Source organism: Chlamydotis macqueenii, chromosome 1 (genome assembly GCF_036417535.1).
Source record: "Chlamydotis macqueenii isolate bChlMac1 chromosome 1, bChlMac1.mat, whole genome shotgun sequence".
NCBI classification, from domain to species: Eukaryota; Metazoa; Chordata; class Aves; order Otidiformes; family Otididae; genus Chlamydotis; species Chlamydotis macqueenii.
In genome coordinates, this window is record NC_141556.1 from 215,038,808 (window position 1) to 215,054,210 (window position 15,403).

At 49.1% G+C, this 15,403-nt stretch overlaps 1 protein-coding gene across 4 annotated transcripts in view; it reads right to left on the bottom strand.

Annotated features, from left to right (window-relative positions):
• NUP98 (nucleoporin 98 and 96 precursor) overlaps window positions 1–15,403 on the bottom strand; it is a 37,764-nt gene that overhangs the window by 16,508 nt on the left and 5,853 nt on the right. For 3 of the 4 annotated variants that reach the window (XM_086739813.1, XM_086739810.1, XM_086739811.1), the window contains 12 exons: window positions 14,636–14,743; window positions 13,811–13,994; window positions 12,099–12,262; window positions 11,206–11,343; window positions 10,568–10,655; window positions 8,777–8,869; window positions 8,228–8,368; window positions 5,271–5,404; window positions 3,776–3,963; window positions 2,899–3,015; window positions 1,181–1,485; window positions 226–339 (listed from right to left, as the gene is read on the bottom strand). In XM_086739813.1, coding sequence (XP_086595939.1) covers window positions 226–339; window positions 1,181–1,485; window positions 2,899–3,015; window positions 3,776–3,963; window positions 5,271–5,404; window positions 8,228–8,368; window positions 8,777–8,869; window positions 10,568–10,655; window positions 11,206–11,343; window positions 12,099–12,262; window positions 13,811–13,994; window positions 14,636–14,743 — 1,774 coding nt within the window. The remainder of the gene's footprint in view (window positions 1–225; window positions 340–1,180; window positions 1,486–2,898; window positions 3,016–3,775; window positions 3,964–5,270; window positions 5,405–8,227; window positions 8,369–8,776; window positions 8,870–10,567; window positions 10,656–11,205; window positions 11,344–12,098; window positions 12,263–13,810; window positions 13,995–14,635; window positions 14,744–15,403) is intronic. The other variant, XM_086739812.1, reaches the window with a different exon arrangement.

Below are 15,403 nucleotides of genomic sequence, written 5' to 3' on the forward strand. Positions count from 1 at the left end.
TGCAGGCGCTTTTGTTCTTTTCACGTTCAAGCTTTCCAAGTCATCCCACACCACAGGTGGTTAGAGCCGCCGATCTGGACGATCACAAGCCTTTGATGCAAGCGGCTCACAACGCAAGGGCGCTGTTCATAATCCCACCCAGGGCACGGAACTCAGATTCAGGTTCCACAGCTTTAAAATCAACTGGTTCAGCCTTAAGCAACGAGAAAGGCTGCATGTGCTCACCTTTGCGGCCTATGGTGAAGTCTGTCACGATACATTCGTTTCTGTCGTTGGTAAGCCTGCCTAGCTCCTCCATGGACGGGATGGTGTAATAGCCCGCTCTCGTCAGGACAATTCCTGCAACACAGACATCACTGAGAACTCGGCTGACAGCAACTTCTCAACTCTGGCATTTCGAGAGCCTCACTCCACTGCTTTTGCAAGCCTGGACAACTGAAGGTCCAAAATGAACTGAGAATCAGTGTAACAGAGATCAAACCACCTTATTTCCACAGCCTTCACAGCAAATTAAAGACAACTGCTACGCCGGGTTCTTCCAGCCTAGCAACCTGCCATCAGAGATCAGTGGCAGATGTGGAGGCAAAAAGAAAACTGCAAACAAATACAGCAGCACTTGACAGAAACGCTCTTCTAGCTCTAAGAATTTGGGAGCCCAGGCAGCCACTGACCAAGATGCAGCATCTCTTACATGCAGCAGTCTCCAATGCTTTTTCATCTATTAATTTGTCTAATGATCTTTGAAGTTCCACAAAAGCTTTTTGCATCTACAACTTCTTGCCACTGGGGCTTACTAATACATTTCTTCTGACCACGTCACCTGCTGGTTTCATTAGATGCCACACATTACCTGGAAGGACAATCAAGTCTTTTCCTCTTCACCTTCCCCAGACCACTCATGAGCTTAAAAAAACCTAACACACACCCCCACCTCTTCCCCAGCTATAAAGTCCTAGTTAAGGGAAAGGTACTGAAGGTGTCTCATAGTATTTTCACACTTCTCTTTTTCAGTTTTATTACACCCTGAGATTGGAATTGAGAATACTGAAAACACTGGAGGTCTGAAGAAGAGAGGAGGGAAAGGAAAACAGAAAAACCTGGGAGCCTAAATCAGCAAAAGCGAACTTTACTGAAGCGCGGCCGGGAACCACACATCCACTGCCCCCGCACACGGCCTAACCTGCAGGATGCAGATGATGCACGGTTTCAGGCTCGTCCTCACGCTCATCCTGAAGGGAATCGTCATGGAATGAAGCATCTTCACTGCTCCCTTCCAGACCATTTCGCAAGGCCACCCGCATATTCAGAGCCACAATGGTATCATCCACGCTGTTCTGGTGTTTGTGCACGGTGTTCTCCGGGGTCTGCGGGATGGGCTTGGCAATGGGGTTAGTGTAGAACCTAGTCACTTCGTGATGATCCTCCTCCTCCTCTCGCTCTCCATCTTGCCTGTGGTTTTCATCAGGAGGTACCGACAAAAAGAACCTGAAGAAACAAAGAACAAAGTTGAATTCTTCAGTTTTAAAGGACTCACGTCAACACTGAAATCCTAGTGTCTTTTCACACAAAAAGCAAACACGACCACCACACGAAGTGCAGAGTCAGCAGACTGAGGGAAGCAATCATTCCCCTTTACTCCACTCTTGCTAGACCACCTCGGCCATTTTGTGTCTAATCTGGGGCTCCCACTACAAGACAGACACTGCTAAGACCGGGAGAGAGGCACCACGATGGCTGGGGGACTAAGGCATATGCTCTGTGACAAGAGCTCGAGCGAAACTTGTTGCTCAGCCCGGTGAACAGGCTTGCACCAGGGTGTAATAGCAGCCTTCCGACACCCAAGGCTAAATTCAGGCTTTCCACAGATGTGTGGCAGGACAAGAAACAACAGTCAAATTAAAACAAGGACATCAGTGACAGTCAGGCATCGGAACAGGGACTCAGAGAGGCTGCAGAATCTCTCTCCACAGATACTTGAGACCCCCAACTGGACAAAGTCCACAACGACCAGATCTGAATTCAGTGTTGAGACCGCTTGAGGAACAGAGACCTCCCAGGGTCGCCTCCAGCCTCAACAATGCCAGGATTTGTGAACCAGGCTGTTACAGGCCTCTGTGTCCAAAATACACACTGTTTTAAAGTCTTGCAAGCACCATGACCAAATCAAACTTGAGAACAGTGTTGTGGCAGTCACTCCAAAACACCTGCTCCAGAGAGCTGCCTGATGCACCCGGCTGCTGGCAACACAGCTAACAAACGCCCCTGCCCCGTTATCAACTAACGTGGTCAGAAACAAGGCTCCTCGCTTCTATAATCAGTTCTTACTTCCAGCAGCTTTAACTAAAATCTAGATGTTCAGCTGGTCAGGAATTTTTCCAGCCTCTGAGTAAAAGAGAGTTCATCTGAAATACAGCTGCGGATTTTTAGAGGAAGTAGGCATTGAGCCATTTGTGGGAGGAGAGGAAGAGGCAACCCTAGAGATTCCTGACCGGAACACGCAGAAAATACATTATATTGGAGCTTCCTCGCAATCCCCACATTACTGAGGAGGACTAAGCAGAAGGAGAAGATCTTCTCACCTCCGGGTCAGGTTTGTCACTCCCCTCAAGAAATGGCCTAGTTTCTCGCTACAGGGAATGGAGAGAGACACGTCCAGAAAAGAACTCATTCCTCTTTGAACTGCTCATTTTGGAGGGAATGAATCGGAATGTGACCACACAGGAAGAATACAGAGCCAGCTTAGGAGGAAACAGATCTCACAACAGGTCAAGCTGCTTCCAATGAATAGCTAAGACACCATCCCTGAAAATAACTACCCACTCTACTAATAATCATTTAGAGACAGGTACAACAAGTTTGCACTTCTCGTACAAACACCCGCATGACGAACCGACATACCGATCTCCATTCTCTGGATACTCCGATGGAGAAGCCAGGTCTTCATTTTCACGGTTAACAGGCGAGAACAGATTGCTACTGCTGAGATTCTTCAAAACCAACTTTTTGATGCTCTTCCTACAAAAAAAAAAAAAAAAAAACAAACACCAAAGAGAAATTTGGATATATCCACTGCATTAATATCTATTTCACGCTTAACTGCTGTGTTCCAGGGAGTGGGGACCAGCTGGATGAGATCTGCTCCCACACTCCGGACACGTGAACTCTTCCGTAAGAGCAGTGCAGTAGCCGAGATACTAAAACTCTTTTTGGAATTCCGTTCAAGGCTTTGGTTTATGAGTAAGTGTAAAAAGCACAAGTCATTGAAAGCTTCAAACCCAAGTTCAGTAAGTCCCATACGATCAGTTTTACAGAACAGCGCTGTCCAGGAGAAGCACAGAGCCCTGCAGAGAAAGCCTGGCCCACAGACGCAGGTTGTTCTTCGCTACGGGGTCACTTCAGGAGCAAATCAACAGCTGGGCTGGGTTCACTGCCGGCAATCTGAACATCACTGAACATCTACACCAACTACAACTGAAGTCAGAGTATCCCTTCCTTCTGATCTTCTGTTCATTTGGTGTTTTCCAGTAAAACACCGAGTAATTCCACACCCTGCTCTCTCCCTAGAAAGCTAACCGCTTGTTCAGGCTAAATTAAAGACAAACCAAGTTCACTAAAGTTACAAAATGGTTTTCAAAAGCCTGCTATTGCTATTCATATTTGAACCAGGTCACAGAACAGTTGTGGAATTTAGGACTCTATACAGGAGTTCACTTAATCTGATGAGAAGATTCCTGCACCACCTCTTCCCTCCAACACATACAAAGGAAAAACTAACTTTGGCATGAAGGCACCATTGGATAGGGACGGCTCGTCGTCATCAAGACCATCAAAGAGCTGAGATTTAGCAGAGCCAGCCGACTGCAAAGCTTTTGGTCGCACTCTGGTCGCTGGACGAGGAGTCAGTTTGTAGTGGGTGGGTGTCGTTAAGGCCTTCTGGGCTGCTGGGTTAGTTGGTTTCAGCCTCTGAAACAAAAAGATGTAGAATTTGAATTTTCATACCACTTTTTGTATCGCTTTTGGAATCTTCAAAACCTGTGACGGTTTGTGGACAGCGAGAGCGCCTGGCTTTGTTAAGGCTATCCAGTCAAAGATCTTTGAAATGCAAAGGGGAAGCAACCAAAACCAGAGAGCAAAGCTGGCAGACAACAGGACACGGAAAAAACACCAAGGACCAGAAGTCTCCAGTGACTCACTGATGGGCCATTAAGAAAATACAGGCGTAGCTTTGGAGAGGGCAGAGGGGGACAGGCAGAGCACCACCGTCCCCAAACCTCACGTGTGGGGCCCTGCGTGTGTAATTCACCAGCAAGTTTTAAGCTGGACCAGCTCACAAGGAGGAGGTCCTGCCGGGGTTTCGGTGAGGGATCTGTAGTGCAAGGTCCCATGAAATGAGTGAGGGAGCACGTGCAGCGTTTTGCAGTGAGCATTAAGTTGGCCTAGCCTGCTCCGTGGGGCAGGGGAGAGGGCTCGAGATCCGGGCAGGGCTATCGGACGGACAGAGGGGCCACCCTAATGCTCGAGGGATCTGCAAACACGCAGGCGAGTCTGGAGACTGTGAGCATGTGTGCTTTCACCAGGGAACGTCAACCTTCACCAGCCAGAGAGCAGGGAGCGGACTCGGCTGCATACGCTTGTGCTTTATGGGAGCCCTGGCAGTGCTACAGGTGGGTGACCCTGAAGGCAGCGCCTTGCTGCGCAGCCGTGTCAGTGTACTCTGTGCGTGCGCGTCTGGGACGCGCGCTCAGCTTCACAACGGATCGCGCCTACAAACGGGAGAGCCACAGCGACGTCCACCAGCCTGAGAGGAGACACCCTGGGTCTGTGGGTCTAGTGTGCCGCAGGAACCCCCTGGAACCTGCTGAGGTCAGCAGCTGTTTATAACATCCCTTAAAAAGTCTGAAAAGTATTTGTTTTGTTGTCTTTTAAAACAAGCCAACAGGGCAAGAGACTGCCATAGGCAAAGCTCACGGTAACACTAAAAATATTCCAAGCGTAGACAATTACCCATCGTTATCCTCAACGAGCAGCAGCCAGCATAACAAGAACGCCAAAGCCAAGGCTCTGATGCCGTCAGAAGCAGCAAACAAAGCCACAGAACAAGCAGTTTGCATACTGGAGACCATAAAAGCCACTCACCAGTATGAGCATACAGACTGCAACTTATTTTGCAGCTCACTGCGTACTTAAGTGAAGATAGCGAGCACAAAACATAAATTAAAGCCATTTCTAAGCTGGCCCATAAAATGAGTTTCACATTCACATGCACTCACCTCTTCTTTCTTCTTCGGGTCTGACATGGGGTTTCTGAAGAGCGGAGAATCCCCAAAGGGTGAGTAAGTCAAGTTGTTGAGATGCTGCTGAAGGACCGCTTGCTGGGCAGCTGATGCGTTTGGGTCTGTCAGAGCTATAAACACAACATCATTTTTCAGTTTTCACAGTTTTGCTAACAGAACCAAGATAGGCAGAAACGACCACCCTTCCAATCAGACGATCTCAATTCCAATTCCAGAAAAACCAGACCGAATCTCTGCATTCCCAAAGAACAAAACTGCTCTGAGAAAGAACAGCTTACTGTCAGACACAGCCTGCAAGGAAGTCCAGAGGAGACTCTGAGACTACCGGTCCTTCCCAGAGCAAAAGCTGGTTTAGTGGAGCAGACGTTAACCAGCGAGACCCCTCCTCTATGCCGCCCCACCGGGCTCTCCCACAGAAGCAGGCACCTCTGAAGGTCACCTTTTTCCTAGCCCCTGCTCAAGCAGGGTGACCTGTCCCAGTCCTTGGTCACCCTGACAGAGAAAGGTGTTTCCTGGTGCTCAGAGGGGCCCTCCTGTGTTCCAGCACGTGCCCATGGCCTCTGCTCCTGGCACTGGGCATGACTGGGAAGAGCCCAGCTCCCTCCTCTTGGCAGCATCCCTGCAGGCGTTGATGACCATGGATGGGAGCCCCCGAGCCGTCTCTTCTCCAGGCCGAGCAGCCCCAGCCCTCGCAGCCCTTTCTCAAAGCACAGATGCTCCAGTCTCCTCACAGCCCTTCACCGGACTCTCTCCAGTATGTCCACGTGTCTCACACTGGAGAGTCCAGCCCTGGGCACAGCACTCCAGGTGGAGCCTGATCAGTGCTGAGCAGAGGGGAAGGGCCCCCTCCCTCCTCCTAACGCAACCCAAGACACCGCTGGCTGCCTTCGCCACAAGAACATATCGGCTTGTGGTCAGTCTGGTGCTCACCAGGACCCTCCTGGCCTTCTCTGTCAAGCTGCTTTCCAGTTGGGTGGCCCCAGCCTGTGCTGGTGCCTAGAGCTGTTCCTCTCCAGGAGCAGGACTTTGCACATCTTCTTGACCTTCATGAGACTCCTGCCAGCCCATTTCTCCAGCCTGTCCCGGACCACGTGGATGGCAGCATGACCCTCAGGTGAATCAGCCACCACTACTCTTCCTTTCATCACCTACACGCGTACAGAAGCCCCCCCCCCCGTTGCCTTTGGCATTGCTGGCCAGATTCAGCTCCAGTTGTGCTTTGGCTTTGCTAAAGCCATGCCTGCATGCTCGGACGTCATTTCTGGATCCTTCCCAGGCTACCTGCTCCTGCTTCCACCTCCTGGATGCTTCCTTTTTGTGCCTGCACTTTCATAGAATCACAGAATGGTTTGGGTTGGAAGGGACCTTCAAAGCCCACCCAGCCCAACCCCCCTGCCAGGAGCAGGGACATCTCCAACCACATCAGGTTGCTCAGAGCCCCGGCCAACCTGGCCTGGAATGTTTCCAGGGATGGGGCATCCATCGTCTCTCTGGGCAACTTGTGTCCGTGTGCCACCACCTTCAGTGTAAATAATTTCTTCCTTATATCCAGTTCAAGCCTACACTCTTTTAGTTTAAAACGAAAGCCGTGCTGCCTGTCACCAGTCACCTCTATTTCCCATGTGCCTCAGCATGCTTTCCAGCAGGATCTGCTCTGTGATCTTGCCAGGCACAGCGGTGAGGCTGGCAGGTCGGCAGTTCCCAGGAGTCTCCTTTTCACTCAGCCGTGCCGGTCTCTTCCTTCCTTGCCTGCTCTCTTCCACCTGGGGATCGAGAGCTCTTGCGCTCTGTGGAACGCATCCTTAGAGATCCGCCAGCTCTGTTCTGCTCCCCTGTCCCCAAGGGAGTTACCCAGGGGCTCCTACTGACTCACTCCTCGAGCAGCTGGAAGTGTCCTTTCTGAAATTCAAGGTCCTGACTTTACTCTTTGCCTGACCCTCTTCTCCCCAAACTGCCACCTTCCCAGTGCATGAGCAGTGCAGCCCAGGCCGCCACCAGTCAGGACGTCACTGATTAGCTCACTCGCACTGGTGACCAACAGGTCCAGCATGGCGTCCCCTCTGCTCCGGCTGTCTATCGCCAGCTGAAGGAGTTCTCCTCCACGTATTCCAGGAGTCTCCTGGAGTGCCTGCAGCTTGCTGTGCCGCTTTTCCAGCGGATGGGGAGGCTGAAGTTCCCCAGCAGGACAAGAGCCTACGAGTGTGATGCCTCCTGCAGCCTGGCTTTACCTGGAGGTCGTCTTTCATCCACAGGCCTTCTGTCATTCTGCCTGACTTCCTGCTCCTCGGGATGGAACGCTCCTGAGCTTGGAGGAGACGATCCCTGAATATCAACCAGCTTTCTTGGGCCTGTCTTCCCACAACTCATGCCCCAAGTTTAAAACAATTTTCCCAAAATCGCAGCCCCAGGAGGCTCGAGCATCAGGTACGTACGTCATTCGTTTAAAAGGCTCAGAGCTGCCAAACAGGGTGAACGCTGCTGGAAGCGGTAAACATTCTAACTCACAAACAGGAGGCACAAGTGCCTGAATCTAACGACCATTCATTTCGCCAACGGCACAGCATGCCTGCTAGTTAAGTCCCTCCAGCTCTCCTACCTGGAATTACTAAGAAGCTAACGCTACATTTCCCTTATTTTCTGTAAGCACCTACTGTTGCTGCCCCAAATTCAATGATGGGAAATATGTTAGTAATCTTGAAGACGAAGCTCTAAAACAGCCGCAATTATTAGCGATGGTAAGCAGCCTTGAATTACTTAAAATTATACATATAATCAGCACAAAAAAAGAAAGTCATTAACATGGTCTCCACTGCTACTGAGAACAGAAGATGCTCAAACATTTTTTCCCTCCAAAGCATTCAGGTGTAACGTGCTCCTGCGGTCAGGCACATCTGAAACAAGGCAGCAATGAACTCGGGTTAACGTACACTCACCTACAGCAGGCTGGGGGGCTCCAAAGCCCAGCGTAGCTGTTGATGTATTGAATCCTGGTGCTCCAAACGCTCCTGTTCCTAGTGTTCCGCCGAGTTTAGGCTGGGTGTTTCCAAACAGAGACGTCTGTCCTGCCCCTAGAGCTGTGGCGTGAGAGAGGACTGTCATTTACCACAAGACTCTGACAAACTTACAAGCCAATTTATCCCACCACAAAGAATCGATTACTTATTAAACCACCAGAAACATTAAACACGTCCACGAATGCTACAGACGCTCAAGCCTCATATGATCAGACCAGAGGCTCTGAACACAGAGGACACCACCAGTTTCTGGAGCCATTAGCCATGCTGCCCACAATTTCTAGAAGGGCACTTAGCACCGCGTGAGCAAGCTCTGCTTGATTCTGATTTGAGACAGATCCATGGCTTCAAGCTAAAACACCTACAGCCTTTACCACATTCGCGTTCGCAAGCAGCGCCAAGACTGTATTAGCACTGAAGTGAGAACTACGCTTAGGCTGACATGAAATAAGCTGGTAAGCTGCTTACCTGTCCCAAACCCTGTTCCAAGTCCAGTTCCCAGCGTCCCAGTTGCAGGCTTATTTCCAAACAGACTATTTCCAGCAGTGTTGGTACCAAAACCTTCAAGAACAGAAACAGCAGCTCGTTAACCTAACACTATTAGAGATGAAATTAAAACCCATATATTTATATAAATAAGCACCACTGGCTCAAAGACAGCCCTGCCACAGTGAAGGGCAAACGTCACACATCGTTTCCAACAATGGAAGTTAAACTGACAAACAGCAAGAAGGGACTTCAACGAACACAACACTGAAAACCTCAGTACAGAACAATACTGCTTTGCTTCCTTAAGCTTTTCAATTTGTTACAAACTCCAGAGTTTTACTAAGGCCAGAATGGACATGATCATGCCGAATCTGGCACAGAATAAAATGTGTTCGGCTTCCCAGCTGCCCAGAAGGCACAAACCCCACTTCATACTGCTTATACCACACACGCAGTTCTGATTCTCGCCGCCAAAGCAGGTAACAGCTCAGGTTCACACAAGAACACAGTTCAAGGACACATCTCTAACTCAGCCGAGCACAACCCACCAAATCTAACATGAGACAGACTAGCTCTTAAACTGAAGATCACTAAAGCACTCTATGGTTGGTTAGTGTGCAAAGACAGAGTTCAACTAGAAAACTGCAATCATGGACGAACACCCGAAACCCCTTAGAACCAAACTCCGTTGTTCCTACAAATTGTACCGCTGCGAGTAACGCAGACAAGTTAAAAACAGGTCCTACAATCAGTACTGTTCCCCACAAACAACGTCACCACGCGAACTAACGTGGCTGTGAAGATCGCGGAGCACAGTACAAGGGATCTGGAAGCAACTTTCACAAACACCATGATAACAGCTTGCCCAAGGCCGGTCAACACAACAAACCTGTGCTTGCTAAGGTGCTGCCCTGCCAGTCTGAGACCTTGACCGTTTCCTCCCGCTGCACTATGCTGGTAGGCTGGTGTTTTACACTTTATTGCTGATATTAAAATTAAAGAGGACAGATGTCAGAATCTAAACCCACTGCTGCTCACTTTCAGAAATACAGTTTTGTTGCTCTCAGAGTCAAGAAAAAACACTAAAGCAGATCTCAACAGAAGTCTGGCGAAAGAAGAAAGGAAGACCGTCATTTATTTGAACCGTCACTCCACATTTCTCCCGCTTGATCACACGGTCACTCAACGCCAGTCCGCTAACATTAGCGTCAGAGGCCAACATTAACACAAGATCCAGTTCCTCAGGACTTTGATCCTTCACACCGTGAAAGACAACAACGGCTACCAGTTGAACTGGGACTGTTTCCTTTCACTCTCACTCAAGTGTAGGATCACCTTATCCCTGCCATCAAGCCACAGATACCTCTGGATTTACCCTATTTCCTTCAGCATTCCTTTGCAACCACAGCGTGTTTACAGCCTCTTAACAAACCTCTACACTGCACAAATTCCTTGATTTCGGGAGTTTTCCATTCCACCTTCTTGTGAGCACTCACTGAAATAGCAGTTCTTGACTATCTACCTGCTAGAGCCACGGAGTACTACCAGGACAGGTACAAACAGCAGCCAAGATGCTTCCCTGCAGCAGCCTGCACCAGAAGCACGGCTTACCTGAGAATTTTAACACTCATCACCATTTACTACGCGATACGCAGCAGCCAGGTGTGTGGTATATGCAGTACGGCTTTAGGTGACTGGAATCCCCCTTTTTAAATGTGCCAAAACTGGAAGTGTGTGTATTGGTTCCTAAAGTCAGGGTCGGTTTGTTACCAAAGAGCCCGCCGCCTGTGGTTGTACCAAACGAGGGAGCGCTGGTCGTGGTGGTTCCAAATCCAGCAGGCTTGTTACCAAACAGGGTCTGAAAGGAAGCAGACAGGAATTTGGGAACCTGACAGACTGATATTAAAAGAATTGTAGGCAAGAAAGCAGAACTTCACCAAAGGCAACTTAGACCACAGAACCCAGACTCCCAGCAGCGGCGCGCTATTTGCAAGCCCCGTGCACCAGTACACGGCAAGCGCCCTCTGGAAACAGCTATTTCCACTGCATTAAAATCAGAATGGCTAAATGTGACGAATCAGGTTCATTTTCAGTTAAGTCATTATCACAATTTCAACGCCCGTACTTCCAACACTACGCTGAGGCATCCCTAGCAATACACAGGCAGTGAGGTGTGCAGTCTCTCCTGCTGTCTTTTGTCACTCAGGACATCACTCGTTAAACAAAGTCCTTCTGCAACACACATATCATATCCTTCAGTTCACACCAAGCCACGCTATGTTTGCATCTCAGGCATCTTAACTCTTCACGCCACTTTCGTGCCTTAACGCTTTTCATGACTCTAAGCCATTTGGCTTTATTTCCCTTTTTTATTATTACGTTTTTTTATGATTAAGGTGCAGACATACCGAACCGCCAACACCAAATCCTGTGTTCGCTTGTCCAAAAAGACCAGTTCCAGTTCCAAAGCCAGTACCAGCGTTTGTACTGGCAGCTGTTCCGAAAAGGCCTCCAGGCTGCGAGGGCTGGGTTACCCCGAAGAGCCCCTACAAAGAGGAACCAGGTTAAGAAAATGCTGCAACACTCTTCCAAGTCTAGCACTGATGATAACACCAACACACAAAGTCAGTTACTAAAACACTACCCCCTTTGCCGAGGGGAAAGAGATGGGGGAAAAGCATTTCAGAAGCTTTACATTCTCAAAAAAAATTAGTTATGAAAAGGAAATTTGAAAATAATCAACGGATTTATGCTCCAAGTTTAAAAAGATACTGCAATTTCCTCATCACTTTGAGCGAGGGAGATGGAAAAGAACCATTTCACAGGGTTTTCTGGGAGAAGTCACAATATACTCAGAAAGAATTTGGTGTATTTGGAGGCAAAGCCCCTAGCTATGCCACAAGTTACAGCTGTGTAGCGTCTTTCTACCAAATGAGCCCATGAACGCTGCTCGTGAGTCACCAGAAAGTACAGAGTCGTTAATGAATTCCCACATAACGTCAGCAATGGAATTGTACTACCTGCGTGAACATGATCAGAAATACTCTAACTGATAGAGAGCAGACTGCTTAAAGAAGAGAACGAGAAAAGTTATCTGTTAAAAGCTGTGTTGCTGTCCAGTTATCGTGGATGAAAATTTTAACTGGCAAGAAGTTGTTAGTTCAGGCAGCAGCATTCAAAGCTCTGCATCCTACTTTTATGAAGCTGTACTGCAGTTTGAGGAAGATCTGAATCACTGTATCCTAGCTGGAGCAGCTACAGCACAGCTTACACCTCTGAGGGTTCCAACAACTCCTCTTACCATTGTGTTCGTGTTCGGCTGCCCCAGCGTGCTGGTATTCCCAAACGGAAAGCCAGTGTTCTGCGTCGTTGTGGCCTGACCAAACGGTTTGTTAAACAGGCTCGTAGTCTGAGACTGCTGACCAAAAAGCCCCCCTGTTGTTCCTGTTCCAAAGCCAGTCGTACCTACAACGTATAAACACACCGGTTAAAAACCCCTCGAGTATTTCTCCAAACACGCTACATCCCCACACCCACACATTCACACAGGAAAAAAGACGCTCTGGTTCAACGGGACAGCAAAACAGGCAGCGCCATCCACGCAGCACGGGGTCTGCACTCCCATGGAAGTGCTTTGTATCAGATTCCTTCACCAAGCTCTCCTCGGCCTAAAGTCAGCGTGAGCGTAACACCCAAGAGGCACCAGCAAGTTTACCTCACAGAGGGCACCGACCAAAGAGCCACCGGCTTTGATACGGTCAGTTCGTCCTCCGCCGTACACAGACAACTGTGCCACCAGCGCCTGACAAGAGCTCACTGGGAAGACGTGGGCAGCAGCCAGTGCCCTACACAGCGGTTCTGTTCTACAATCCACACGGCTGCTACAGAAACTTCTGCCTGAACTTCAAACTCCTTCTCCCTTTATCTCCCTGAAGGAAAAGGGCTGTTCATGCGTGGTAAAAACGGGACACGCATAGACAAGAGCTTTGCTCCTTCGCACAAGTGCCGCTGCTGTCCCTGCAGAAGGGGGTGCTTTCTTTGGAGGTGACTGCACAGGAAACGCAGGAAGCCCAGCAAAGCCGTGGGGCTGGGCAGTCCCTATATTTTAACGAACCACACCTTCGCGGGGTGCAGAGGAACACGGCCACCTGTATCCTGATCTTTCTCCAGGACAGCAGCTCAGCTCAACCCACGCAGGCCTGAAGCAAGGCCAGAGATCCAGCCCAGCAGAGCCTGTCATTAACAACAGACAATTCTACCCCGAGAGCACCTCTGTTTCTACGGACCGCAGGATTCTGATGTTCTGTTTACAGTCTAATTCCACAAACACAGATGCCTACTTACTTCTAGGTTTGCAGCAGAAGCTAATAACAACAGAACTTGTGTTTGAACTTTTCGGCACAATGTGGCTCACACCAAGTTCAAAGAGGTACACCGATCAGTTAGCACAACCGACCTGCGGCCACCAGACACGCAAGCACTCACGGGAAGTGGTTACTTCACACCTGGCGTTTACTCTTTGACCAGGAATGCCAAAATGGACAGCGTGAAACCAGGACCGCATGACAAGTCCACACCCTCACTCTGCTCTACGGTGGAGAAAAGCACCTGGCGAAGTCTAGTTAGGCTACTCTAAATTAACCCGGCCATACCCAGGGAATGTATGCTCCCTCATCAGCAGAAGTAGAATCTCGACCTCACCACTAACCAAGTGATGCCATCACCCTCCTGATCACTAGCAATATCCTGGGGGTTCTACCTCACATTGTTTTACTCGCCCACTGTCTTCCAGCAACACTTGGGGGACGCAGAGGAAGCCTGCAGTCCCTGAAGAGTAAGTAAGTAGAGATTTCTACGGTACAGAACCTGATTACTGAATGCTGAAACACAACTAGTGAAATTCTGAGCTCACACCAGTGTTTCCTCATCCGTTTTCACGACAGGATTTTACACAGCTTAACAGAGTATTTGCATATCTGGTCACAGTAACGACAGGGGACAGGCCGCACTTACTGGTTCCAAAAGCAGTTTTGTTCTGTCCGTACGAAAAGCCTGTGTTAGTAGTAGAAGAGCCAAAAAGTCCCGTAGCTGCGCTTGATGTGGCAGTAGAAGACCCAAACAAGCCTGCAGTGGCTCCTGCTCCTACAGGATTTGAGGGCCCTTTCCTATTTGCCTGGTAGTCTTCTAAGCGGAGTTCCTAGTAAAGGAAAATCCAGTTCTCTTCACAGGTTCTTTTTACACGGGGTAAGGTTAGAACAGCGTCACTAGCATGTTTACACAGCATTCAGGCCAACTCCAGCATGAAGGTATCAAGAAAAGCCTGTACGCCCACATTTTTAAGAAGGACACCATAAACAGGATCTAAACTTAGATGTACCTCTGCAGCTCACGTCTGGCCTTCAGTTTTACTTCTCAAAGCTTTTTCAGATCTTCTGAGTAGAAGACCCGTTCTGAAGTATCAAGTAACTCAACCTGAATGGCAAGGCTTCAGGGTTACACGTTTGGGAACGGCAGTTTATATTAAACATCTGAGTTTTGTCCAAGATTCTGCCTTTATCTCAGCAGCGCAGCACTGCTCACAGCAGGATCTCGTGCCCTTCTGGTACACGGCAAGATGGAATTTCAGCCCTACAAAAACTGCCGTGTTAAGCATTTAAAAAGAAATGCAACGAACATGGCGATGCGCGAGGTGTTTTCCTCGACAATAGCTCTCTCCTGTGAGCACCGCAGATACTGAAGGCTGTACTCCTGCTAACGAGCACAGAAGATGCTCATCGCAGTCAGAATAAGCGCTAACGAACAGCCAAACAAGACAAGCATGTTTGAACACTCACTGACCTCGAGAGATTTGCTCTCGTACTCCTTCATAGCAGTAATACACTGGTGCTTGGTGTTGATGTTGGTGCTGACTCCGGATTTTACCATGGTATCCGTGCCGGTGGGGGGCTGCAAGAGAAGAGGGCAAGGTTCCAGGTTAACACCCAGACAGATTTTGTCCATGCAGTTAGCACTCTCGGCAGATTCAGCACAGGACGGAAGCAGCGTACCGCTGTCGCCTGTACAGCCCTGGCCTCGCCCAGCGCTGAGGCACGTTCAGTAGCAACGAATTCACCCAGTAACACTCAGAACAACGCAGCGCAATCCAGCTTTCAGTTTCACTTTAACAGTAGTCACGTTTGTGGTACAAAGCCTCTAGCTACGCATGCATCTCCTTATCCCTCATCTTTTAAATTGTACTATGAAAGTATTAACAGCACTCAGACCACTGATCACCACCGCTCTGTCCATGTCCAGAAACACCAGAGTCTCAGTCTGGTAAATCAGCTCAGTCCAGAAATGGAGAGGGCTGAGGTTTGCATGAAGAAGTATCTGGGAAAGAGAACGCCTCTTCCCAGCAGATATCGGTCCCCCCGTCTCCGTGACGGCTTTCTTTCCGAGCCACACTCCACGTTCAACCGCCACAGAACTTTCAAGACATTATTCAACCCTTTATTGCAGGGAAGTCATCCAGAAGGCAGAGGCTATCAGTCTTCACGTTTCTATTTCCAAAGCCAGGCCGATTTATAAGAGAACTGCTTTTATTCTGACCCATTCCAAGACGTCTTT